Consider the following 24,700-nt stretch of genomic DNA (forward strand, 5'->3'; position numbering starts at 1 on the left):
AACCATGACAGCAGCACTCTCTGAGCAGGGTCCCTGCTATGGTAAGCGCAGTGACCCTGCCCACCATCGCGAACCCACTGTCTACTCAACACAGATTTGCTCTTTGCAAACAATGTCTTTCTCCATCAGTAAGAGACCCAGTGTGAGTGAGCATCAAGCATCCACACCATGGGTTAGGGGTAGGGCTGGGGCAAAGACTCCTATACAGACTCCAGGGGAAGCAGGGTTGGGGGGCCACGGTACCAGAAATGAGAGAGCTGAGGCTGCACGCAGGACCTCCTCCTCTGAGGAACGCAGCGTCTCCCCCAGCTCTGCCAGCTGGTTACAGGTCTTCTGAGCTCCAGCCTGGGCACAGTGTGCGTTCCCTCTCAGCACCTGCAGCTGCTCCCAAGTGGCCTTCACAGACTCCTCCAGGCCCACCATCTGCTCCAGGAAGGTCCCCCGGGCCTCTGTGGGAAGCCAGTGATCCGGAATCTCACTGAAAGACCCCTCACTTAGGCTTCTATCTGAGACCTCCACCTGCCTGGGCACAGCTGGATCCCCAGAGCCACTCTGCCCCTGCTACCAGTACGCCAAAGGAGAAATCTGCCCATTTTATAGCTGTTAAGGTTGAGGCTCAGGGAAGGCAAACCGGGACTTGTAGACCCTTTGGGCCCACATGGACATCTCCAGAATCTGAGCTGGCAGTTGAGTGCTGTGACTATCACTAAGGCTCACGTGGGGCCATCCAACTGCCCTCTCATTTGATGCTTCGCCCTGCTCACCTTCCGCCAGCCGCTGAAGCACGGCTGCTTGCAAAAGGCTGTACAAAGTGATCAGCTCAGTTTCCACATTCTGCGAATTTTCTGTACCCCAAGGCCACATTCCACCTGGCCGAGTGACAGGTCTGCTTTTCTTAGTTACTAATTCGTTTGAAATGTGCCAAGCGCTGGCTGGAGATACGGTCGGTCGCAAGCTCACAGGCCAAGAACCAAAACCCCAGAGCACTCCACCCATTCAGCACCTGGAACAGCGCCCCGGGCGTGCAAAGTGTGTGGTTAACCGGTTACAAGAATGAAGCCAGGGGTTGGGGATTTAGCTCAGTGGTAGAGCGCTTGCCTAGCAAGGGCAAGGCCCTGGGTTCGGTCCCCAGCTCCGAAAAAAAAAAAAAAAAAAGAATGAAGCCAGACCAGGTTTACCTTGAGCTTACAATCAGTGCAGGGCAGGAGGCAGGGGACAGAGACCCATGTCAATGTCATTACAGTTGGATTAGGGACATAGGAGGAGAGGCCTGTGGGGTACCACAGGTATCCTGAGAGATACCAAATTATCCAACTAGACCAGGCTCTCCTAGCTCCATCACCTCCCAATGTGCCCTCCTCTGTACCTTGAAATAGGTGGTGACCTTGGTAGACATCCCCCCGAGGGGCTTCTCCCTGCAGAATGTCTAGTGGTCCCCAGGGGCTGCCACACTCGGACCCCTGAAGCCACCCCTCCATCAGCATCAGCCTGGTCTTCAGCTTGGCTGCCTGCAGGGAACAGTTGGGAAGGGAAGCTATGAGACCAGGATGTCTAGGTGCTGTGTACTGCCCTTGGCTTCTGCCTGGTGCATCCTTTCCTTGGATTCTCCCCTTCCAATCCCACATGCACCTCAGCGCTAAGGGCTCACCAACCCCGAGGACCTCTCTTGCCAACCTCACCGTCTAACTCTGCTCTCACAGGCTAGCACCTGCTGACACCTTGCCAGCCACACTCCTGCCCTACAGAGGGAGCAAAAAGGAGTCCCATAGAGATGTGCGTGCATGAGTGCACATGTATGCATATGTGCTCTTATGTGTGCATGTGTGTACATGTTTGAATGGGCAGGTGCATGTGCGTATACATATGTGTATAGAGGTCAGAGGCCATCCTTGGAAATTGTTCCTGTTTAGAAACCACTGACTTTGCTGGGTTATGTTTGTTTTTGTTTTTAAACAGAATCCTTCACTGGCCTAGAGCTCATCAAGTGATCTCTGCTGACCGGCCAGCCAGCCAAGGGGGTCTGGTTGTCTTTGCCTTCCTAGCCTCTGGAGGCCATTGCTTCCCCTTTTCATGGTTCTGGGTCTTCATGCTTGCACGATGAGCTCTCTTCTAGCCCCATGCATAGTTTTGTCTGTCCTGTTTCTAGGGCTTGGCACACTGTGCAGGTGCTGTGGGCACATGCTGCAGGGTGTGCTGTGTTGAGACCATGCTTTTACCATGTGCACAGCAGCTGCATTTATGCTGCGTGTAACAGGAGCCAGCTGTGACGTGGATGTCTGCCTGCCATGACTCAACGCACTTTGCAATCACACCAAGCAGAGGGCCAGGTCCCGACTTCCGGCCCCAGATCCAAAGCCCCCAGTGCTCAGACAGAGCCTAGACTTTCTGCGCCTTTTGTAATCTCATTTGGAAGAAGAAAAAAAAAACTGTTCTAGGCAGGGGAGGCCACGTGGTAGCTTAGTTTACCCAGCGGTGCAAAATGCATGCTGTCCTGCAGAAATAGAAATGTCAGGGTAGGGGTTGGGGATTTAGCTCAGTGGTAGAGCGCTTGCCTAGGAAGCAAGGCCCTGGGTTGGTCCCCAGCTCTGAAAAAAAAAAAAAAAAAAGAAAAAAAAAAAAGAAATGTCAGGGTATAGGGACCTGGCCTGCTTGCACCATGAGCTTATAGCTATAGCTCAGGATGGACCACTTCCTTCTACATCACCCTGTGTTCTCAGAGCCACACTGGGCCCAGGAGGCTCGGAACTAGCCATTTTGGAGTTGGATATTAGATCTTCCAAGGTTGCCCTCTGTTTGAACAAGAGAACGAATGAGGAGGGGGGTCCCCCAGGCTGACCTGTCATCTCATCCCCACTGAGTTGGACAAATAGGACCTTGGCTCTGGGAGGGTAGGAAGGGATATGATAAGAGCCACCTCTGGTTCATCTGAGACATGGGGACCAAATGAGGGCTGGGCGGATTGGAATGAGGAGCCTGGAACTCAGGAGAAGGCGGCCAGTGGAAACACAGGCTTGAGGTCTGTGAATAACCAGGCAGCTTCTGGGCCATGGCATGGGGCTGGTGTTCCACGGAGATGTGAGATCAATCTGAAGGTGGGTGGGTCTAGGTATGGCAACTTACCTCCTCCTTCACTAGAGCATAGCAGGTGGGGCACTCTTGGCAGCCTGTGTCACCATCCACGAGGAAGAAATTGTCCTGGCAGCGGTCACATTTATAGCCCACGAAGCCAGGCCGGCACACGCATGTGCTGTTCTCATGGCACTGGGGTGAGGCAGCACCCAGTGGGGAACACCTACAGTCTGGGGGAGAGCAGCTATGGGGACCCAACTCATCTCCCACCCCCGAATCTGAATTCCCACAACCCCTGAGTGTCTGCAAATGCAGACTCCAGAGCTCCACACCGAAGACTAATAAGAAGGTTAGAGCCGGCAACCTTCCCTTGAATCCCATTTATTGCAACGTTTCCAGGGATCCAGAACTACTAAAACAATGGCTGTACAGGCACAGAAACTGTGGCTCACATGTGACCTGCTGTCTGCAGACGCACAGGGCTCAGTGGTCACATTAGAGGTGCCACTAGGACCTTGCATTCCTCACGCTCCTGCACTCCAAGTTCTCAAGGCCCAGTATCAGATTAGCATCTTCCCCACCATACTTGTTTCTTGTTTGCCACCCCCAGCAAGAGACCTTGGCCCTGCCCTCCCTCAGCCCACCAGGACCCAGCCTGCTCACCTCGGCAGCCCTTGATGGAGAAGCCAAAGAAACCCAGCTGGCATCTGTCACAGGCTTGGCCGGTGACACCGGGTCGACAGGAGCACTGGCCAGTCTTGGGGTGGCACTTGTTCTCCAAGGAACCCAGTGGGTGACATTTGCAGCTGTGACAAGAAGCAAGAATGAGGGTTGATCAGGCTACCCCCGTAACCCAGCCACTAATAACTATAGAGATGCCCTAGGACACAGGACACAGGCAGGGGGGAAAAGAACCAAAAAACCAAAAATGGCCACAGGCACAGATCTACAGATCCGGTAAGTCACTGTGAAGTTCGCACACACGGAAGGCTCCAAGGAGCTGCACAAACTCCCCTCAGCCTCTCCCTGGAGTCTTCCTTTGAAGCTGAGACATCCTTCTCAGGTGCCGCTGTGGTCAAAAAGTCACCCAGTGATAGGTGTTACTGAGATGAGAATCAGAGCAAAGCAGCCACCTGCCCACCTGGCCAGCTCCTGGGCAGTTCTTGGCCTGTGTCCTGGGCTGGCAGAGCCACGCGTCTGATACCGAGACAGAGCTTTTGTACCCTTTGGTGAAGGGCACGGTGTATCTGGAAGTGCACCCAAGATGACACATTCCAGACCAGGACTGTCCCTGAGGCTCCATGGTGCCCTCTTCCCCCTGGCAAGACACCCAGGGCGCTCACTGCCTACCTCTGGCAGCCCCTCCCAGGCTGGAGGTCATAGAAGCCAGGGCTGCAGCGGCTGCAATCCCTCCCGGTGACGTAAGGCAGGCAGGCACACTGGCCAGTCACTGGGTTGCAGGTCTTCTGACTGCCTGAGCCCCTCGGGTCACAACTGCAGGCTGGGAGTTGCAGGAACGGATGTTAGAATCATCTACTTAAACTTTAGGGGGTATAGGCAGAATCTGAGGGAGCCCCAGAGATGACCGTCACTCAGACCAGGTTCCTGAGACCCTCTTGGGGAAGCTTGAAGGACAAGCTCAACTCTCAGCCCCATTTGCCGTCTTTGGTGAGCCAGGCCAGAAAAGTGGGGAGTGGGATGTTCTCCTGTGTCTGCCTCAAGCCTGCAGGCTGGAGGCAAGGCCGGAGATGTGGTCCCTGATCACAGGCAGAGCCTGACAGCTGTCTCTGGAGCCACGTACTTCTGCTCTCCCAGAAACCGTAGCGTAGCATCCTTTTTGATGCCAGAGCAGGGTTTCGGGGAGACAGCTCTACACTGCGGGACAGTGAGGTGTGGATGACGACGCCGTGTGAGAAATGGTTCTGAGGGCATCTGATTGGCATGAAAGCTGAACTGCTGATGCCGGACTTGCAGGAGCCTGATTCAGGCAGATTCAGGCTGTGGCCCTGTGGCAGGCACGAGGCTGAGTGCTACCCAGGCAGGTGGGGGGGGACGGGGGGAGGGGGATGAGAGAAAGTCTTGACCTTACCATCCCTGCACCAGCCTCATGTGCTAACCACGCGGATATGAGAAAAGCTCTGAATTATTAATGTAGAGTGAAAGTGTGGGACGAGAGCTTATGAGATGACAGGACTGAAGGGGCCTTGGGGAAGAACAAAATCCCAGTGCTTTTCAGAGAACAGAGAAGGCAAGAGACCTGCCTAAGGCTGCCCAGCCAAGCAGAGGGGCCAGCTGGTTTGGTAGCTTTCTCAGCTATCCTGTCTGGGTCCCGAATGAGGACAGTGGTTCCCACGCCTCATCCCACAGGTCTGGGATTTTGGGAACTCACGAGCACATTTGTCCGCAGGCCTCGTGGCCAAGGCACTCCCATAGAAACCCTCCTGACAGTGCTCGCAGTGGGCCCCTGTTGTGTTGTGCAGACAGCGCAGGCAGCGGCCAGAATGAGGATCGCAGTTGCCCACAGCATTGAGATCCACGTTCCCGCTGCACTGGCATCGGCGGCAGGGCTGGGGAGCTCCAGAGAGTCCTAGGGGATCTCCGAAGAAGCCATCTTCACAGCTCTCACAGCGTCGTCCTGTGCACGGGAGGGGCAGGAGGTTTGCAGCACTGGCCAGCGGCACTCACAAGCATGCCATATAGCTATCACACAGCTTAGCCTCTGGCTGAGGCTAAGTGGGGTCTCTGGTTCAAGGTGGCCTACAGTCAGGTTCTAGAGCACTGCCCATTGGCAGCATGGCCCTGGGCAAGCCACTGTGCCTTCCCAATTCCAAGCTCTTCGTTTCTATAGCGAGGAGAGCTTTGTAGCTGCCCCAAAGCAGTGCTGAGGGCCCTCTCGAGGTTATCTGTGCAGAGCCCTGACTACTGATGCAGGTACCAAAGTGTCTACCTTCCTCCTTTGTCTCTTCACCAGCATCTTCCTCAGCATCCCTTGGACTTTGGTCAGGCTCAACCCAGATGTCCAGGGAAGCTGTATGCTACTCTCTCCCAAGACCTGTGTGTGTGTGTGTGTGTGTGTGTGTGTGTGTGTGTGTGTGTGTGTGTGTGTGTGTGTGTGTAGAGGCTATGGAAATCCTTGATCTGTAAGTCGCCCCAGGCCCGCCCCCTGAGGGTGGTTCTCTCCGGCAGCAGCAACTGCTCCTGTGATGTCCTCTCTTAGGAATGTCCCCCCCCACACACCATGCAAGCATCTCTCATTGTTCACTCTCACTGGCTGGGTTTAGTGGGGGTCAGAAATGAGGACAGGTTAGAAATAGAGGGCCAGTATGATGCTGGTAGGTGCAGAGTCCAACTGTGGGACACCCCCCACCACCACCACACCTGGCCCTGTGTTCCCTGATGGAGTTTGTCCACACAACTGTAGGGCTACTGGAAAACAGGAAGCTGCTTCCAGAACAGGCCCCAGGGAACAGGATATGCCACAAAACCATTCAGTGCAGACACTAATCCCACAGGACGCCATATACTGAATAGCGCAGAAGGACAACGCTCGCTCGCTTCTCCTTAGAGGAAACGAAATCAGAGACATAGTCAAATAGTAGTGAGAAGTGGGTGAGGGCCGGGGAGCTTGGAGGACGGATCAGTGGGCACGGAGCTCACTGGGGTGGATGGCGGCAGGGAACAGCACACGATGCCAGGGCCCCTTAGGCCAATGAATCACACACTTAAGATGATGGTCCAGGAGGACAGTTTTATGGTATGGGTTTTATTATGATAAAGAATTAATGATGTAATATACCGATAGCCATTTAATTGTCCACTTTAAGTGGGTGACTTTGTGGGGCATTGCCTGGGCCTCAAATGCTGTTAAAAGCGCTCTGAAGAAAGAGCAGGGGTGGGGGTTTCTGTGGCAGGAGTGGGAGCAGGAGAGAATGGAACCTGGGGGTAGAGGGCTGTTTTCCTTGTGTTACCTGACACAAAAAAGGGAAAAGCTGAAAAGTACTCTCTCTCTCTCTCTCTCTCTCTCTCTCTCTCTCTCTCTCTCTCTCTCTCTCTCCTCCCCTGTGTGTGTGTGTGTGTGTGTGTGTGTGTGTGTTTACAGGCAAACGTGTGTGCATGTGTGTGCATGTACACATACGTGTATGTGCGTGAAGGCCAGAGATCGATGTTGTGTATCAGTATCAATCAATCTCCACCTTGTGTTTTGAGACGAGGTCTCTCACTTAACCTGAGCCCCACTGCTCCTGCTGGACTGGCTAGCCAGCAAGCTCCCAGGATCCCCCGCCTCTGCCTCCCCGGTTCTGAGAGGACAGACGTGTGCCCTGAACCTGGTTTACATGTGTCTCAGACTCAGGTCATCCGGTTTCTTCAGCCTCGCTTCCCAAGCTGAGCCTTCCTTTGAGACATGAAAACCTCTGCATTGAGGTTTTCCACCGTTGCAGGGAGGACCCCAGGTCCCTGACTTCATCTCAAGCCATGAGTAAAGCTCTAAAAGCCAAGGTTCTGTTATACATGGCCAAGGCCCCAGTCTTCAGTAAATCTCAGCATCCTGGGGCTTTGACAAAGAGACTCTGTCCCCAGAATTCATGTGTGCCCTTCCTGGGGCCAGGCTCTTCCCCACCTATCATCCCCTAACCTCTACCAGAGCCAAGGTAGGCTCAGGGCAGCAGGCTTGGTCCTTCTGGGGAATAGAGCACAAGCCACTCACCTCTCTGACCAGGGGGGCAGTGTGTGCACACCACATCTCCACTCTCTGGGATGGTCGTGCAGGCTGATTGGCCAGGGCATGGACAGGGCTGGCAATCATCAGCGTGGCCTGAGAAGGCGTTACCGTAGAAACCTGGCATGCATCGCTCACAGGATGGACCCTCGGTGTGGTGGCCACACAGGCAGATCCCTAAGGAGTAAGACAAACACGAGTTCATTACCTCAGCCCAGAGCAATGGTTCTCAACCTTTCTAATGCTATGACTCTTTAACACAGTTCCTCACCCTGTGGTGACCCCCAACCATAAAATTATTTCCGTTGCTACTTTATAACCATGATTTTGCTACTACTGTTAGGAATTGTAACGATTTCCGGAGATAGAGGTTTGCCAAGAGGTTGGGACTTACAGATTGAGAGCCGCTCACCTAGACAGTGAGTATCCTGGTGGAGGAGCCATGGGGCACACCCTGGTAGACTAGTGAGACATCAGGGGCTTGTGGTAAATCATCCAACTCAGCTAGACGAGCCTACACACAGATGTGATCTGGGCAAACCATCTAACCTGCCCCTCCATGAGTAGGAGGTGTGACTCTGCCACCTACTGGCCATGTGGCCACCTTGCACCTCGGATCCCTGTCTTGGAAGATGGGGTGAATGGTACCAGAGGCCGCACCACAAATATGCCTGCAGGAGCTGATGGATAGAGTGGCAGAGCTGGTGGTGGCGGCAGTGCTTGGGTGCTTGTTTCCCTATTCCTAACACACAGCTCTCTGCACCAATGCAAGGCACGGTTACATTGTTTCCTTTCCCTGCTCCTGTGTTCTCTTCACCTTGAGGGAGACACAGGGTCCTGCCCTCCAGCCTGGAGACTCGCTCTGTACAGGAACTATGAGTATGTACAGGTTATTGGTACGGGAACTCTGTTCTGCCTCCTGGTTCTGGAAGATAGAGGATATCACAGACCCCCTTCTCCATCCAGCAACCTCTGGTGTCTCCTCAGAGCCTAGGGTCCTGACTCACCATGGAGACCCAAGAGCAGCCCTACAGGGACAACCAGTAGTGTCCAGCCAGGGCTGTGAGGAGAATGGAAGGGAACTTCATTCCCTAGGTGAGCGGAGCCAGGGAGCACTCTTGCCTTGGCTCACACCCTCAGGCTAATCTACCCATTTCACAGATGAAGGTTTGCTTATGTGGAATGAAAAGTTGTGGCAAAGTCAAGGGCTCCGTGGGGTGGGGGGTAAAAAATCAGTTCCATCTCATGAGGAGATTTTGTTTCCTCAGTAGGAGCTGCAGGGAGCATTATCCGGGAAAGGATTGCAAGGCCTCATCTAGGTTCAATTGGTGATGTGATGTCTGCCAGGCACAGGACCCATGCATAATGTTCTATGTATCAGAGATCCCACCTATCCTGGGAGGCAGTGGGGTGAAAGGCCTGTGATACCCAGGTGAAAAGGCCTGGTGACTGTCCCCGGCACACCAGATGACCTACAGTGAGGTTTCCGCATCTCTATTGATGTGGGGAATACCTCTATTGAATGACACTGCCATCCCAAGCTGGTGGGAGGAGTGACTCTGTCACCTACAGGTCATGAGGTCACCTCACATCTCAGGTTCCTGTTTTGGATAGGACACCATGGAGGAAGAGGAAGATATTATCTTACTTCCCTATCTGTCTCTCCCAGGAAAAGAGCCCACGGCTCACCTGGTCAGCCTCCCCTGAACTTCAGTGCAAAGAAGGCTCTGTTTTTGTTTTTTTTAAATGTCTAGACAATTCCTGACCTTCATGTACTTTGCCTCCATGGCCTGGGCTGTGTATACACCATTGCTGTCTGTACTGTATAGATGGGGACATTCAGGGAGGGAAGTGACTTTTCCAAGACCACAGCCATGATGCAGTGGCTGTGGTGGACACCCATAAGCTGCTGTCATCTGTATGACTCTCTGAATGTCTTTCTTCTGTTGCATCTTGTGCATTCTCACAGCACCTGCTAGGAAGCAAGGCCCTCACGAGTCTTTCCCAGGGCCCACCGGGCGGGCGGATGCTGCAGAGAGGCTGACTGAAAGGCCCCGCAGGCAATCCTGGCCCCTAGGTTCCAATCAGGCTTTTTGTTGCAAGAGGAGAAACCCCAGGGAACAGGGCAAGGACAAAGCAGTGCCTGTATCCCCCAAGGGCCATCTGTGAGGACCAGTCTTCATCCCACTGTGTCCACATAGTCCAGGGAGCCTTGGAATGGGATTCTGGGGACTTTACCTGTGTTGGGGTCACAGGTGCCATGCTGGTTGCAGGTGCAGGGGATGCAGTTGGTATAGGGACCCCCATGAGGTATTTCTCTTTTGTATCCCAGAGCACAGAATTCACAGAACTGGCCCGTGTATCCCTGGGGACATAAGCAGGTCTCCACCCAAGAGGCTGGTGGGGCAAGCCCACGCTGAGGCCGGGCCGATGTGAGACGGACTTCACACAAGAGCACGTGGCCTGCAGAATGAGACGCAAAGGGGAGACCTACATTCATGTCCAGCCGACGCTTCCCGAGAGCCTAGGAGAGAGGCCCAGGCATACAAAGGCAGCCTGGGAGTTGACTGTTACATTTGTTTGTTTGTTTGAAACAGGGTCTTTGCTGTATAGCCCCATGCAGTCTTCAAACTTGCATTCCTCTGGCTTTGACCTCTCGAGTGCTGGGATTACAGGCATGAACCACCGCTCCGCCAGGCTTCAAGAGTAATTTTAAAATCAATAGTCAAAAAAATCAAGGGCAAAGGAAACGGATGCTTTTTAGATCAAGAAATAGATAAGGGACCACGGGGAGGTCAGTGTTCGAACGCGCACTTAGCATGGGCAAAGTGTGCAGACAAGATTGCAAGATGAGCTCGCCTGGAGCCGCGGGGCGGCTCAGCGGGCTAAGAAACCAAGCTGCCAAACCTGATGGCATGAGTTCAACTCTCAGGATCCCACAACTTGTCCTCTGACCGCCACACATGTGGCCCATGTAGGGGTATGTGCCCATAAGTATACATATATACAACTGAATAAATACTGTTCTGTTTTTAAAACTTGCCCGGCTTGGTGGCACATGAGTTCAAGTCTCTTTAAATTTCAAACCCAGCCTCATCTACTTAGTAAGTTCCAGACAGGACAGGCCTACGCAGTGCAACACTTACAATTCCTGCCACTTGGGAGTCAGAGGTAGGAAGATCAGGAGTTCAAGTCCAGCGAGACCCTGTCCTTAAAAACAGTTGGGTGAATTTAGAATTCCTTAGCCGCTTAGGAAGTGGCTGCAGTGCAGTACCATTGTTAGCCAGCAGGGTGAGCAATGCTCACAGAAAGATGTGGCCAACGGATGGGGTGGTGCAGGATGTGTATCTGCTTCCTAGAGTTGTTCTTCCCCAGGACTTTCTGCTCCCTGCAGTCCAATCCCTGCCTCTGTCCTCAGACACACCTCTGCCTTGCACAAGTGTCCTGATTTCTCAACCTCAGAGTCGGTGCTGGGAGAAGTCCACGGACAACACAAAGCCGGGACCCATTGTTAAGGAGGTGTATTGTCAACTTCCTACCAGAGTGGCCCAGGCCTTGGCCACTGGTCCAGATGCTCAGAGTGGTCAGATTGGAAAGCAGGCGCTGGAAGTGGAAGGCGGGCAGCGGAGGCTCTGCCTCTTCAGAAGTCTCCTGCAGGCTGAAAAGGACAGAAGGTCAGCGGGACAGCCTGATGGAGGGTCAGGTGGTGCCAAGACGCTGGGGTCCTCAGGAGCCTCCCAGGGTGCCTGGCCCTCAGAGACCACTCTGCCTACCATCCCACTCCCATCTCTCAGGACCGGGAGGCCACTTACAGGAACTGGAGCTGAATTCGTCCTGGCTGCCTGGTGTCCTGAGGGCTGGCTAGATTGGAGGGTTTCAGAGCCAGAGATAAACCTGCCCCCTCCAGTCTCAGCTGCATAGGAGGTGGGGAGCCCCCAGGGGGTACTTGGAGGGTCAGTATGAGTGGCTGTCCATAGCTGAGTCTCTGGTCTCCCAGGAACTTCTCTGAAGATAACAGGGAAGAGCTTTGGTATCTCCATATGCTTAACTTGATTCTAGCATCTGTAATTTTACTGTCTGTCTGTCTGTCTGTCTGTGTATCTATCTATCTATCTATCTATCTATCTATCTATCTATCTATCTATCTATCTATTTAAATAGCAATCATTTAAATGTAGGAGTGCTCTGTCTGCATGTACACCTACATTCCAGAAGAGGGCATCAGATCCCTTTAAGCCACCATGTGGTTGCTGGGACTTGAACTCAGGACTTCTGGAAGAGCAACCAAAGTTTTTAAACAGCTGAGCCATCTCCCCAGCTCCTGGCATCTGTATTGATGGCAACAATTGACCATCCAAGCACAGAGTGCCTGCAATGGGTAGAAAAATCCAAGGCCAGGGCTGGGGAGATGGCTCAGTGGTTAGAGTGCTTGACACAAGAAGGACAGAACCGGGGTTGGGATTTGGCTCAGTGGTAGAGCGCTTGCCTAGGAAGCGCAAGGCCCTGGGTTCGGGTCCCCAGCTCGAAAAAAAAAAAAAAAAAAAAGAAAAAAAAAAAAAGGACAGAACCAGAGTTTGATTCCCAGAACTCACGTTAAGTGCTGCATGTAAATGGTGGCCCCGCTGTAATTCCAGCCTCAGAAAGTAGAGGAAGGAGAACAAGCTGGCTAGTGGGGGACTGGCCTTATCAGCGAGCTCTGGGTTCGACTGAGACATCCTGCCTCAATAAATGAGGTGGGAGAGATGATTTCTGACGTCAACTTTTGGCCTCCGCATGCACTTGTGCCCATACACACAATTGTGCCCACTCCTACACAAACACACATCAACACACACATACACACACACACACACACACACACACACACAAGGTATTTTGATGACTTCACATATGCTGCGGTCTGACTGAGAAATCAATACACAAAGGTGTCCCCAAGCCCAATCCCTGGGGTCTAAGCAGAGGTGATTTGACCAGGTCAAAAAGGATTAAGACTGCAGATGGATTGGGGTGTTCGTCCACTGGCCGTGGAGTAGGGAACTCTATTGGATTATCCAGTAAGGTCGGGGGGAGCTCCAGGGAGGAAGAGGCAGAGGTCAGTTGTGATCACCTCTGAAGGTGTGTGTGGGGAGGACACGGAGGGAGACACAGCCCCGTGACGTGATGCCCAGTCTGTGCTTCGGGTTTCCAAAACACTAAGAGAGTAAACGTATGTGTTCTCAGGTACTGAGTCCATGGCTACTTGTGCTGAAAAGGAATCCTTCTAGGAAGGTGTTAAGAGGTGGGAATTCGGTCTGATTGTGGTGTAAGGGTCTGGTATCTGGAAGACCACTAGGATGGAGTGAAATGGCTAGAGTGGGGTCCCCATGGTTGAATCTGGGTGGGGGACTTTAGCCCTGTGCCGCCTCAGGACGTCGGCTAGAAGGCTACCACAAGGTACACACCTTGACCTTGACCAGGAACTGAAATGAACTCTGTCTTTTAGAATCCACCCACTCTAAAGAACTGTAGTATTAGCAGCAGGCAGAGACCTGGGTGGTGTGACCAGTAGGGACGGTTACCTACCTGGGGCTGAGAGTTCCTCCCCTCCTCGCAGGCCCAGGAGGATCCCGCTCTGGCTCCATTGCAGAGGACGCTCTGACACCCCCATGCTTCTGGCCTGCCAGCCATCAGCTCCTAAACACCACACATCAAATATTCACCCCAACAGTGAGAGACCTGAATGTTGGTCTGCAGTGACAAGTTCCAGCAGGGCTCTAAAGTCGGAGGGAGTTTGAGGCCAACCTGGGTTACATAAGGCCCTGTCCCCCAAGGTATGACCATGATTCCTCGTCCCAGACAAGCTTTGTGCAAGTTTGGCAAGAACTCTATCCGCTGAGCTACATCCCTAGCCCTCTTTATTGTCTAGGATTCAGAAGACAAGTTTTTGACTAGTTTTAGGTCAGTCGCTGCCACATGGTACCCTGCTTTCTGTGCGATGTCCAGCAGAGGGCCCACTGCCTCTGTATCTGGACATCCTGGAATTGATGCCCAGGCACCGGTCTTAAGACTTTAAACTGTAAACTGTCAGGTATGGGGAATGTTCCAAGGAGTGTTGCTGGGCACCGGGACTCTGATGGATTAGGACTCTGATGGATTACGGAGCTTGGAGTTCCACCCTTCTTGTTCCGAAGACACAAGCACAGTAGCTAGAGCCAGTCTCAGCTAGGCAGGATCTAGTCTGTAAAATGTGAATGAGAGACCTGCCTCCGAGGTTCTGATTGCCCAGAACGTGGAGCAGCAGTGCCTGGCATACAGAAGGTGCTTAATAGATGAAGGCCAAGAGTCGAAGTGGGAACTTAGATATACTGAGGGGACTCACTCCTGGGGTGTCCCACGGGACTCAGGGTGCCTAGCTTTTCAGTACCACCTGATGATAAAGTGCTGGACGCTGGAGGAGTGGCGCTTGAGGGAGGAGCCCAGGGGTAGCAGCAGGCCCCGGAAGACTCCCTTTCCCACCATACCCACCAAGGCTGCCCGGCATGGGGCTTCTTCCCAAACGGGGCATGGTGGAAGGAGGTGTGTTGCTGTCCCCCATCCCGGCTTCCAAAGTGAGATTCGCAGGCAGGGCCATGGAACCACCCCCCGGAAGGCAGACCTCACGCACAATTACCATGGCGGAAGTCTGAGCGGATGTGGTGTTCCTGGAACCCCGCAGCAGGGGCACACACCTTGGAGTGGCCGTAACAGAAGCAGCTACTGCAGCCGGCTGGGTTGTGGGGCTGCAGGTTAAATGTCCCGGGGCGGCATCTGTAAGAGAGTTAGGCTGGGTCAGGTGACCAAGCCAGGCTGGGACAGGACTACCTAGACACTTAGGACTCCTGGGGAAAATTAAGAAAATGTTTTTATTTTTATTTCTCTCTTAGAATCACAAGTTACCCATGCCTGCCTGTTCTGTGTCTCTGCTGCTGAGATACGGCCTGGGAGCCAAGATCGGCAGCGCCTAACTAATGTTAACAGGCTCCAGGCCGTTTCTGGATGTCTTTTCTTCTCCCGATAACATGTTTCCCTGGTCCGGTAGCTTCACCCTTGTCTCTTCTGATTTGTAAATATCTCCCTCTCCTCTCGTGTGGTCTTGACACCTTCATTTCTGTGGGTTTTTTGTCTCTTTGTTCAAGACAGGATCTCATCGTGCAACCCTGCCTGGCCTGAAGCCTTCATTGTAGACAAGATCCTCCTGCCTCTGCTTCCCGACTGCTGACCCTAGAGGTGTGCACCACCACAGCAAGCTTGGGATCCTGTTGTTTTTTTTAAAAGACAATTTTAATTTTAAAAAGTTTATATGTATGAGTGCTTTGCTTGCATACATGTTTGTGTTCATGTCTGGTGCCTGTAGCATCCAGAGAGGGTATTGAATCCCCTGGAACTGGAGTTTCAGGTGGTTGGAAGCAGCCATGTGGGTGACAGAAACTGAACTGGGGTCCCCTGGATAAGAAGCAAGAGCTCTTAACTGCTGAGCCATCCTTCCAGACCCCCTGTATGTATGTATGTATGTATGTATGTATGTATGTATGTATGTATGTGTGTATGTATGTATGTGTTTTTTTTTGTTTTTTTGTTTTTCTTTTTTTCGGAGCTGGGGACCGAACCCAGGGCCTTGCGGTTGCTAGGCAAGCGCTCTACCACTGAGCCAAATCCCCAACCCCGTATGTGTTTATTTTTGAGGCAAGGTCTTTTTTTTTTTAACATTTATTTATTTATTATGTATACATCATACAGCTTTCTGCCTGTGTACATGCCTGCAGGCCAGAAGAGGGCATCAGATCTCATTACAGATGGTTGTGAGCCACCATGTGGTTGCTGGGAATTGAACTCAGGACCTCTGGAAGAGCAGTCAGTGCTCTTAACCGCTGAGCCATCTCTCCAGCCCCCTCTGAGCCATCTCTCCAGTCCGCAAGGTCTTATTTTATATTCTGGCCTGGCCTCGTGCTCATGACAACGCTCCTGTCTCAGCCTCCCAAGTGACCCTGGCTGTAGTTGAGCCATCATCTCCCAGCTCCAGTGTTGCCCACCAGGTTTTTGGTCTAAACAGTTCTACAGTTTAGTTGTTAGAAGTAGGGCACTGCATGAACTGGGGACAATAGGGCCCCCAGACCTGGTGGGATGGCAGAGCAGGTCTGGTGCCAAGGCAAGGAGAATGGGAGGAGGCCTTCCTCCAGAAGGATCAGGGGTCTTTCGGTTAGGGTGCCTGGGTCTCACCATTCTCCTATTGCTGTCTGACGTCCTGTGCCGTCTTGTTTTGTTTTGTTTGTTTGTTTTTTTTAATTGGGGTCAGGGCTGGGGCGGGGGACAAGGGAAGGACCTTGGAAAGGACTGCTACCAAGCCTGGTAGCAGTCATGGGAGCCCCTTTCAGCTATGGGGCTGGCACAGAGCCCTAGGGCAAGCTTTTTTTTTTTTCGGAGCTGGGGACCGAACCCAGGGCCTTGCGCTTCCTAGGCAAGCGCTCTACCACGGAGCTAAATCCCCAACCCCTAGGGCAAGCTTTTAATAAACTGTTGGTTATTCTAACAGAAAAAAAAAAGAAGAAGAAGAAGAAGTAGGGCACTGGCCAGGCATGGCGGTGCACGCCAGTAACCCCAGCAGGAGGACCAGGGGCTCAAGGTCATTTTCAGCAACATAGCAAGTTCAAGGTTAGCCTGACCTACCTGAGGGCTAGGAGTGACAGCATAGCAATCAATCCCAGGACTCAGGAGGCAGAGGCAGGCAGGTCTCTTGAGTATGGGGCAGCAGCCTGGGCTACTCAGTGAGAACCTCACAGGGTCTCAAACACAGAACACACACACACACACACACACACAAACACACACACACACACACACACACACACACACACACACACACACACACACACACACACACAAACCCCACAAAACAATAGACCTCCCAGGAAGGGAGAGTAGCAAAGAAGTGGCTTGCAACACACTTGAAAACCACAATTGTAATTAGTAACGATTTCCAGAGCTGTATCTTGGGGGGACAAAGTGTCGGTTTCCCACAAACACCAGCATTCATCCCAGCTGTCTGCAGGGCAATCCTCGCTACCACTGCTAACCTTCTTCCCACTCCACCCTCCTTTAGCATTCAGAATTCTGAGGGGAGATTTGCTCCACTGTCCTGACCTTCTTAGTTATCTGATACTCTACTAGCATTGTGGAGATCTGCCCCATTCTTAGGATTATAATTCATCTTTATTAACTTTGTTTTCAAATTGTTCCAGCATTGGGATTTCCTGTAGATCTGCTCCAGTATCCCTTCTTCACAGGACAGGGATGACTCTTAGCTAAATTGGTAGGGGCTTCTTGGAGCAAGGCAGTGAGAAGTTTCTGAGGTTAAGACTGTTGTGTTCTGGGGTTGGGGATTTAACTCAGTGGTAGAGCGCTTGCCTAGCAAGCCCAAGGCCCTGGATTCGGTCCTTAGCTCCAGACAAAAAAAAAAAAAAAAAAGACTGTCGTGTTCCATTAATGATGTCTGCCCCTGGTGTGAGATGGGAGGGCTGTGACAGTTTTCTTTTTTTTTCTTTTTTCTTTTTTTGGGAGCTGGGGCCTTGCTAGGCAAGTGCTCTACCACTGAGCTAAATCCCCAACCCCGACAGTTTTCTATTAGTGATGTCTGCCATGGGTGGGAAGCAGAAGTGCTGAACTATGATATCAGATATTTGCTGCCTGAATTAGACATGCTCTTCCTATCTTTCTAGAGATTTCTTTCCAGGATTCTGATCTTGAAGCAACAATGCATTTCCTCAGCTAAGAAACCCTTAGTGGTGTTGGGTCAGAACATAAGCAGTGCCCTCAGGGACGTTGGCTAGTGTCTTAGGGTTTTACTGCTGTGAACAGACACCGTGACCAAGGCAACTTTTATAAGGATAACATTTAATTGGGGCTGGCTTACAGGCTCAGAGGTTCAGGCCATTATCATCAAGGCAGGAGCATGGCAGTGTCCAGGCAGGCATGGTGCAGGAGGAGGTGAGAGCTCTATACCTTTGTCCAAAGGAAGCCCGGTATAGACTGGCTTCCACCACATTAGGAGGGGTCTCAAAGCCCACCACCACAGTGAGGTCCTTCTTCTAACAAGGCCACACCTCCTAAAAGTGCCACTCCCTGGGCCAAGCATATTCAAACCACCTAGGTAGCTTCCTGGGTAGCAGGCCCCTGGAGTTTTGTCAGGAACTCGGGGTGACTGACTTGCCCAAGTCTCTGAGGTCCCTGCCCTTCCTCTCCCTTCACTATACAGTTCTGGTGCCTTACCAGAGACCCTCAAGATCACTGCTGGGAGCTCTATGCAGCTCAGCACACCCACCTGTCACACAGGCCGCCTTCCACATTCTCTTTGCAAGGGCAGTTTCCACTGCGGGGATCGCAGGTGCCCAAGCTGCCAGCGACATTGCAGGAACAGGGTCTGCCAAAGAAACAGAAAAAAACACACATCCTTTGAGCAAGTCCATAGTGGGGATACCCTATCCTCAAAAGAACTCTTCATGCCATTGCCTATTCCTCAGAAGAACAGGGGTAAGATTGTCCAAGAGACTGTGCCCGCCTTCACTCCCACTTCAGCAGGAAGTACCCCACCTACCCGTGCAATGATGCTTCTGTCCACTGCCGCCCTTCCCATTGGTCCACCCACCCACCCATCCATCCATCCATCCATCCATCCACCCATCCATCCACCCACCCATCCATCCATCCATCCATCCACCCACCCATCCATCCCCCCATCCACTTCTCTTCGCATCTGTCTATCCACTCAACTCACACCTGCGTCCATCTATCTCCCTATTACACGTGGGGGGGATTCTGGTGTTATTATTTCCCCTGTGTGTGCGCCTGTGTTCATGGGAACGTGTGCAGGTCATAGATTAAAGTTAGGTTTCTTGTATTCCACTTTTTTGTTTGTCTGTTACTTTTGTTTTGTTTATTTCAGACAGGGTTTCTCTGTATAGCCCTGGTTTTCCTGAAACTGCTCTGTAGACCAGGCTGGCCCTGAGCTCAGAGCTCCGCCTGCCTCTGACTCTTGAGTGCTGGGATTAAAGGCTGCGCCGCCACCACTGCTGCACTTCTTGTGTTCCAACTTGTTTCTTGAGTTAGGGTCTCTCCCTGAACATGGAGTCCACAATGGAGTCCAGCGAGCTCCTGCGACCTGCTTGTCCTTGTCACCTTTCCAGCCCTCAGTATCGGGTTACAGATGCCAACTGCCCCGCTTTCGTGGTCTTTCCCTGATTCCTGGGGATCTGGGCCCACATCCTCATACTTGCCCAGCAAACACTTGACCAACCAAGCTCTCTTTGGCTTTCACAGCCCATTTCAACGTGCTTCTAGGGGACAGTAGAGGATTTGTCTAGCATGCATGAAGTCCTGAGTTCAATCTTTATAAAGCTGGCTGTGATGGTGCACACTTTAACTCCAGAAGGAGGTCATTCTTGGTTATGTAGTGATTTGGAGGCCGGCCAAGGTTCTGTAAGACCACACCCACAAAGCTCTTCTGAATTTGCAGTATTGGTCACTGTGGATTCCACCATGAACTCCTGGTAAATGTGTCCGGCCCCTCCTCTAAGATCCAGCCTGTAGCAGATTGTTGGTCCCTCTCATCATGGCCAGGTACCGCGCACTCCAAACATGAATATGACTAAGCCTGGCTTCCTGCCCAGCTTCCCCTTGGCCCCCTGCCATGAGGAGCAGTCCCCATCCCTTTCTCCTCCTCAGTCTTCTGTCACCACAGGCTTGGGCTCTGAAATCTGCTCATCTCCTTCCTCCCTCTTCAGGACCAGCCGGGCTCCTTCCAAAGCCTCCCCAACCTCTGACACAGACACCTGCCTTGGCCTCTCTGGTCACAGCCTCTTTCAGCTCCCCATAACCACCTCTGCACTAGACCCTTCTTCCAGACCTGAGTCTCAACTTGCCTGAGCCTTAGCCGTACTTCCTACTTAGTGTGTCTCGTGTCCCTTGCTCCTCAGGTCTCAGGTTCAACCTGGGGCTCTGCCCCTGTCACAGCAAGTGGGCCTCCCAGGTCTTCCCCACCCTTACCCCACCCCAGTGGGCTGGTTACTTCTCCCTGTGTTGGCAGCTTTGTCTCTCATGAGGCTGGGGTCCTGTACCTCCAGGGTGAGGTTACATCAGGTGAATTCCGTCCCTTCTGTGTCTTACTTGGCATAAACACACAGCATGGCTGACACAGACCACCAGGCCGTACAGCCTCACCTGCAGCCGCCCTCACTGAGTGAGTGGAATCCAGGCAGGCAGCGATCACACTTCCAGCCAGTCACCGTCAGCTTGCAGGGACAGGTGCCCGAGTTGTCACACTGGAGACTCAGGGAGCCTAGAGGGACACAGGGCAGTGGAGGTGGGAGGAGTTGAGGGAAGGAGTTGGGGAAGGGTGGAGCGGGGACCACTCACCTGCTGGGTGGCAGTCACAGGGTTGGCATGGTGTCTTCGGGTCCCATCTGTAATAGTTCTTCTCACAATGCTCACAATGTGGCCCAGCTGTGTGGTCGCGGCAGCGCTGGCAGTGCCCACCGTGGCCCGTGCTCCGATAGAGCTCCCTGTCAAACGTGCACTCCTCAGAGTGCCCACTACAGTTGCAGGCTGGGAGAGATGGACAGTTGTGTGTATGAGGGATGGGCTCTGCTGGATCTGAGAGGCTGTGCTCTCTGGAGCAGGCATCTCCAAGATGGGTGTGCTTGGTTCATCTTGTCAACCTGACAGCAGCTAAGGTCACCTAGGACACAAACCTTTTGGCAGTTTCTACAGTAGGTTGAGGTGGCAAGACCCATTAAAAATGGATGGCATTGGGAGCTGCAGAAGTGGCTCAGAGGTTAAGAGGACTGTTTGCTCTTCCAGAGGTCCTAAGTTCAGTTCCCAGCAACCACACGGTGGCTCACAACCATCTGTAATGGGATCTGATGCCCTCTTCAGCTATGGTGTAATATATATACTCTGTGTGTGTGTGTGTGTGTGTGTGTGTGTGTGTGTGTAATCATTCATCTCTTCCTGCTTTCTCCTGGCTGCAGATGTGCTGTGACCAGTTGCTTCATTTCCCTGCCATCATGGTGTCCCCCACCATGAAGGGACTGTACCTTTAAGCTGTGAGCTCAAACAAACCTTTCCTTTCATATCCCACTTTGTAGAGCATTTTGTCATAGCAACGAGACAAGTAACTAACAGGAAGGGCCAGAGTCCAGGCTCAGCTTGACCCAGAACACAGAGCCCTGCCATCTGGTGTCCCAAACAGGACACTCTTTAAGAACTAGGTGGGCTTCATTAATAAATACTTCAGAACAACGTTGTCCTGGACAGAGGCAGAAGGGTGTGTTAAAAGAGCGAGAGGAAGGAGCAGGAGGTGTTTCCTAGCAGGGGGAGGGGGGAGGTGTATCTCAGCCAGGGGAGCATTGTCTGCTTGGTGTGTGTATGCTGGAGCAGCGTGCCTCCTGATGGACAGGGAGGGGACAGTGTGAGGTAACCGATCTGTGATACCCAGACGATTGCTGCCAGGAGGCTGGGAGCCTGGAGCTACAGGGAGGATGCTGGGGTGGGGGTATGTCACTAGGGGAGGGGTGGAACTGAATTTGCACTCTTTGCAGACCCTTCCGTGGAAGCTGGAAACAGAGGAGACTGCAGGCACCAGAGGAGAGGGTTGCAGAGAAGGAGAAGAGGGATTGTTAGAGAGATGTAAAGGGGAAGGATGTGGGGCTCAGAGGCCGGCTGAGCCGGGAGTCAGGGGTGAAAGGTCAGGCATGAAGTCACATCTTTCAGGCTGCTGACTGTGAGGAGAGAACTTTAACCGTGTGAGTAAGGCAGAGGGACTGTCTAGTTCTCTGAAGAGACAGGCGCAGACTCAGCCCAAGGGAGCCAGTACCCCTTCCCCAGGGAAGGCAGACCAGCAAGCCAAGAGGAACTCATAAGGACTGTGTTGGGCCCTGGGGCAGCTCCTGCAGACAGAAAAAAGCTGTCTGTCCCAAGGAAAAGCTGTCGCCTCCACACCCCAGCTCTGGCAGGGCCATGGCCCCAGCCCAGGAGGTCAGCTACAGGGCCGTGTGTGGAATTCTGTGCCCAGCTCCAGGCACCACGCAGTGAAGAGAGATGGGCCCGGACCAGGGAAAGTGGGATGCTGGGGTGGCTGGCACAGACACTGGGAAGGCTCCTCCCTCTCCACCGTCCCCATAGAAGGTTCCAGGGCCCCTTCCTCCCTTCACCAGTGCGTCTTTGAGGTTAAGCAGACAGAGCCACACCACACACAGCTGAAACATCAAAGGACTGCTGGGGACAGCCGGGGACTGTGGGAAAGGCTGGAGTGGGCGGGGCAGAACCTTGTGGGTGGGGGTGGAAGACTGGATTTCATTAGCTGCCAGGGTTGGAACAGTTAAAACAAAGGGTTAAGTGGAGTTTGGGGACCTTCCTGCCCTCCAACCATAGGCGCCTCTCTGGGTGGACTCTGGAATGACGTGTGAGGGAGGGCTGAGGTTCAAGCATCCCTTCGTCTCTCCTGCACAGCTAAGGACCCCACACTGCATGCCAGGCCCACCCAGGAGCAGTCCCCCACTGTGAGGTTTGGGGGGATTGTTCCTCAGCCAGTATCATTAGCCCTAGAGCCCTCTGCCTGAGGAACACTCACGCAGACACTCGTTGGCATCCTCTGCGGTGCCGCGGGCCCACGGACGGTCCTGGAAGAAGGGTAGACAACGCTCACAGTCCACTCCCGTGGTGTTGTGCTGGCAGTGACAAGCCAGCTGACCAGCCTCGTTGGGCCCGCACGCACTGGCGTGACCATTGCATTTGCACCTGAGGAGAACACCGGGAGGAGGGGGCCTGGAGACAGCTGCCACAGACACTAAGGGGTGCCTCTCCATGGCAGTGCAAGTGTGAGCGTCCCTGAGCCCTGACTACATACCCACGGGTGCGATAAGTAGCACCCTGGGACTCCCAAATATTTATGGAATGAATCTTGTCCCTATTGCTGTGATAAACACCAAGACCAAAGCAAGTTTTTTCCTCTTACACATCTCCACTACAGTTCATTATGAAAGGAAGTCAGGGCAGGAACGAAGGCAGGAGCCTAGAGGCAGGAGCTGATGCAGAGACCATGAAGGACTGCTGCTTACTGGCTTGCTCCCCATGGCTTCCTCAGCCTGCTTCCTTCTATAACCCAGGACCACCTGCCCAGGGCTGGCACCGCCCACAGTGGGCTGGATAATTCCATGTCAATCATTTAAAAAGTCTCAAACGCTCGCCTTGCCTACAGGCCAGACAGGTGGAGATGTTTTTTTCAGTTGAGGGGTCCTCTTTCCAAAAGACTCAAGCCGTGTTGTGTCTTTTTGACAAAATGCTAGCTAACCAGCACTCCTGTCTGCACCAGCCTCCTGGCGCTAGCTTTGAGCCAATTGAGAAACTGAGTCCTGGAAGACTGTCCATGGCTGCCAACTAGTAAGTGGCTGCCAAGAAGGTCTCTGCCTGGGCACGGTCCCAAATCAGGGGTGGGGGAACTTGGGACTGAGGGAGAAGTCAATTCAGTTTTCTGGGTCAGGGAGGGCAAGAGGTCACAGGCTTAGTCCTTCTAGGGCTGGGGTCACCTCGGGTAATTCTGCAGTTGTGTCAAAAAGAGCAAGAAAGGAGTATCCTATTTAGGGGAAGCTCCCAAGTAGTCCCTGGAGTCTGAGCCCTGAGCCTCAATTCTCATGACACCCACAAGGTCAAGAGATATGCGAACTCCACAAAAAACAAAGACATGCTTTGGGAGGTGGGCAATGAGGAGTTCTGGGTAGAGACTGATTTTGCGTGGCTACCATCACGGGTGGTTTAGAGCCCATGGTGGCCTCATGCTCCTGCCTTGCTCTGAGATGCTCCCAGACACAGCAAAGAGTTCCAGACCTCTAGTGTCTCTGGAGGTGGGAGTGTCTCAGGAGGTGGGAGTGTCTCTGGAGGTGGGAGTGTCTCTGGAGGTGGGCGTGCCTCTGGAGGTGGGAGTGTCTTGGAGGTGGGAGTGTCTCTGGAGGTGGGAGTGTCTCTGGAGGTGGGAGTGTCTTGGAGGTGGGAGTGTCTCTGGAGGTGGGAGTGTCTTGTGGCAGCAGACACTGCCCATTGCCAGGACCCCATCTCCAATTTGGGAACAGAGGTTTTGGTACTGTTTGCTCACAGGTTCAGGGTAGGCAGCAACACCCCGCTACTGCTGGTAAGGATGAGTCAGCATCAGTCAGTCTTGGAAGATGGTGGTCATGGGAGTGTGTACTCCTTCCTGAGAGGATGCTGCAAGCTCCCGCTCACCCATGAATCCTTCTGACCTTAGGGAAGGTGCCGTTCCTTCCTGAGAGTAGCCTTCACAGCCAGCTGTGGGACCCAGCGTGGTTTGGGTCCTGCAGCTGGAATCCAGATGCTCTCTGGCCTGGAGCCCCTCACAGCAGGCACAGCAGATAGAGGTCAGGACCATTTTGGAGTCCTGCTGGGAGGTCTGACCGGACTTACAATGTGTGGGTGGGTCATCTGGAACGTCTCACCTGCGTCCCCTCAAGTCCCTTCACACATTGTCTTCCGTGGAACTGCTGGTTATTGAGCACAAGTTCCTCCCCACCTTCTCCATCTTTAACATTGCCCAACCAAGCACCTCTGAAGGGTGGATGCCCAGCATCTGGGCATCCTCACTGCCCATCCATCTCCACCGCCTGTCACTTTGAGCTACAGCCTCATCCGCTTACTGCTCCCTTGCTCTCCTCACCTTGTCGCACATTGCTGTACCAAGGCTGGATGACTCATACTGTCCACCAGACGGGATCTAGAATCACTTAGGAGATAAACCTCTGAGACAACCCAGCCTGAGCGTGGGCGGTATCAAGCCATTGACTGGGGTCCTGGGGTGGATAACAAGGAGCAGGCAAGCTCCGTGTCAGCATTCCTCTC

General features: G+C 53.1%; 1 protein-coding gene across 1 annotated transcript in view; it reads right to left on the reverse strand.

Annotated features, from left to right (window-relative positions):
* The window catches only part of Lamc3 (laminin subunit gamma 3), a 60,299-nt gene that overhangs the window by 20,921 nt on the left and 14,678 nt on the right, over positions 1–24,700 (reverse strand). Inside the window, exons 4-19 of the mRNA XM_032901841.1 lie at positions 22,425–22,591; positions 20,210–20,398; positions 20,015–20,132; positions 18,120–18,218; positions 14,436–14,572; positions 13,349–13,459; positions 11,599–11,791; positions 11,326–11,444; positions 10,025–10,249; positions 7,775–7,963; positions 5,459–5,704; positions 4,420–4,570; positions 3,733–3,875; positions 3,121–3,299; positions 1,367–1,508; positions 244–449 (exon numbers count right to left, since the gene is read on the reverse strand). Coding sequence (XP_032757732.1) covers positions 244–449; positions 1,367–1,508; positions 3,121–3,299; positions 3,733–3,875; positions 4,420–4,570; positions 5,459–5,704; positions 7,775–7,963; positions 10,025–10,249; positions 11,326–11,444; positions 11,599–11,791; positions 13,349–13,459; positions 14,436–14,572; positions 18,120–18,218; positions 20,015–20,132; positions 20,210–20,398; positions 22,425–22,591 — 2,614 coding nt within the window. The remainder of the gene's footprint in view (positions 1–243; positions 450–1,366; positions 1,509–3,120; positions 3,300–3,732; positions 3,876–4,419; positions 4,571–5,458; positions 5,705–7,774; positions 7,964–10,024; positions 10,250–11,325; positions 11,445–11,598; positions 11,792–13,348; positions 13,460–14,435; positions 14,573–18,119; positions 18,219–20,014; positions 20,133–20,209; positions 20,399–22,424; positions 22,592–24,700) is intronic.

This window comes from Rattus rattus, chromosome 5, assembly GCF_011064425.1.
Source record: "Rattus rattus isolate New Zealand chromosome 5, Rrattus_CSIRO_v1, whole genome shotgun sequence".
Lineage (NCBI taxonomy): Eukaryota > Metazoa > Chordata > Mammalia > Rodentia > Muridae > Rattus > Rattus rattus.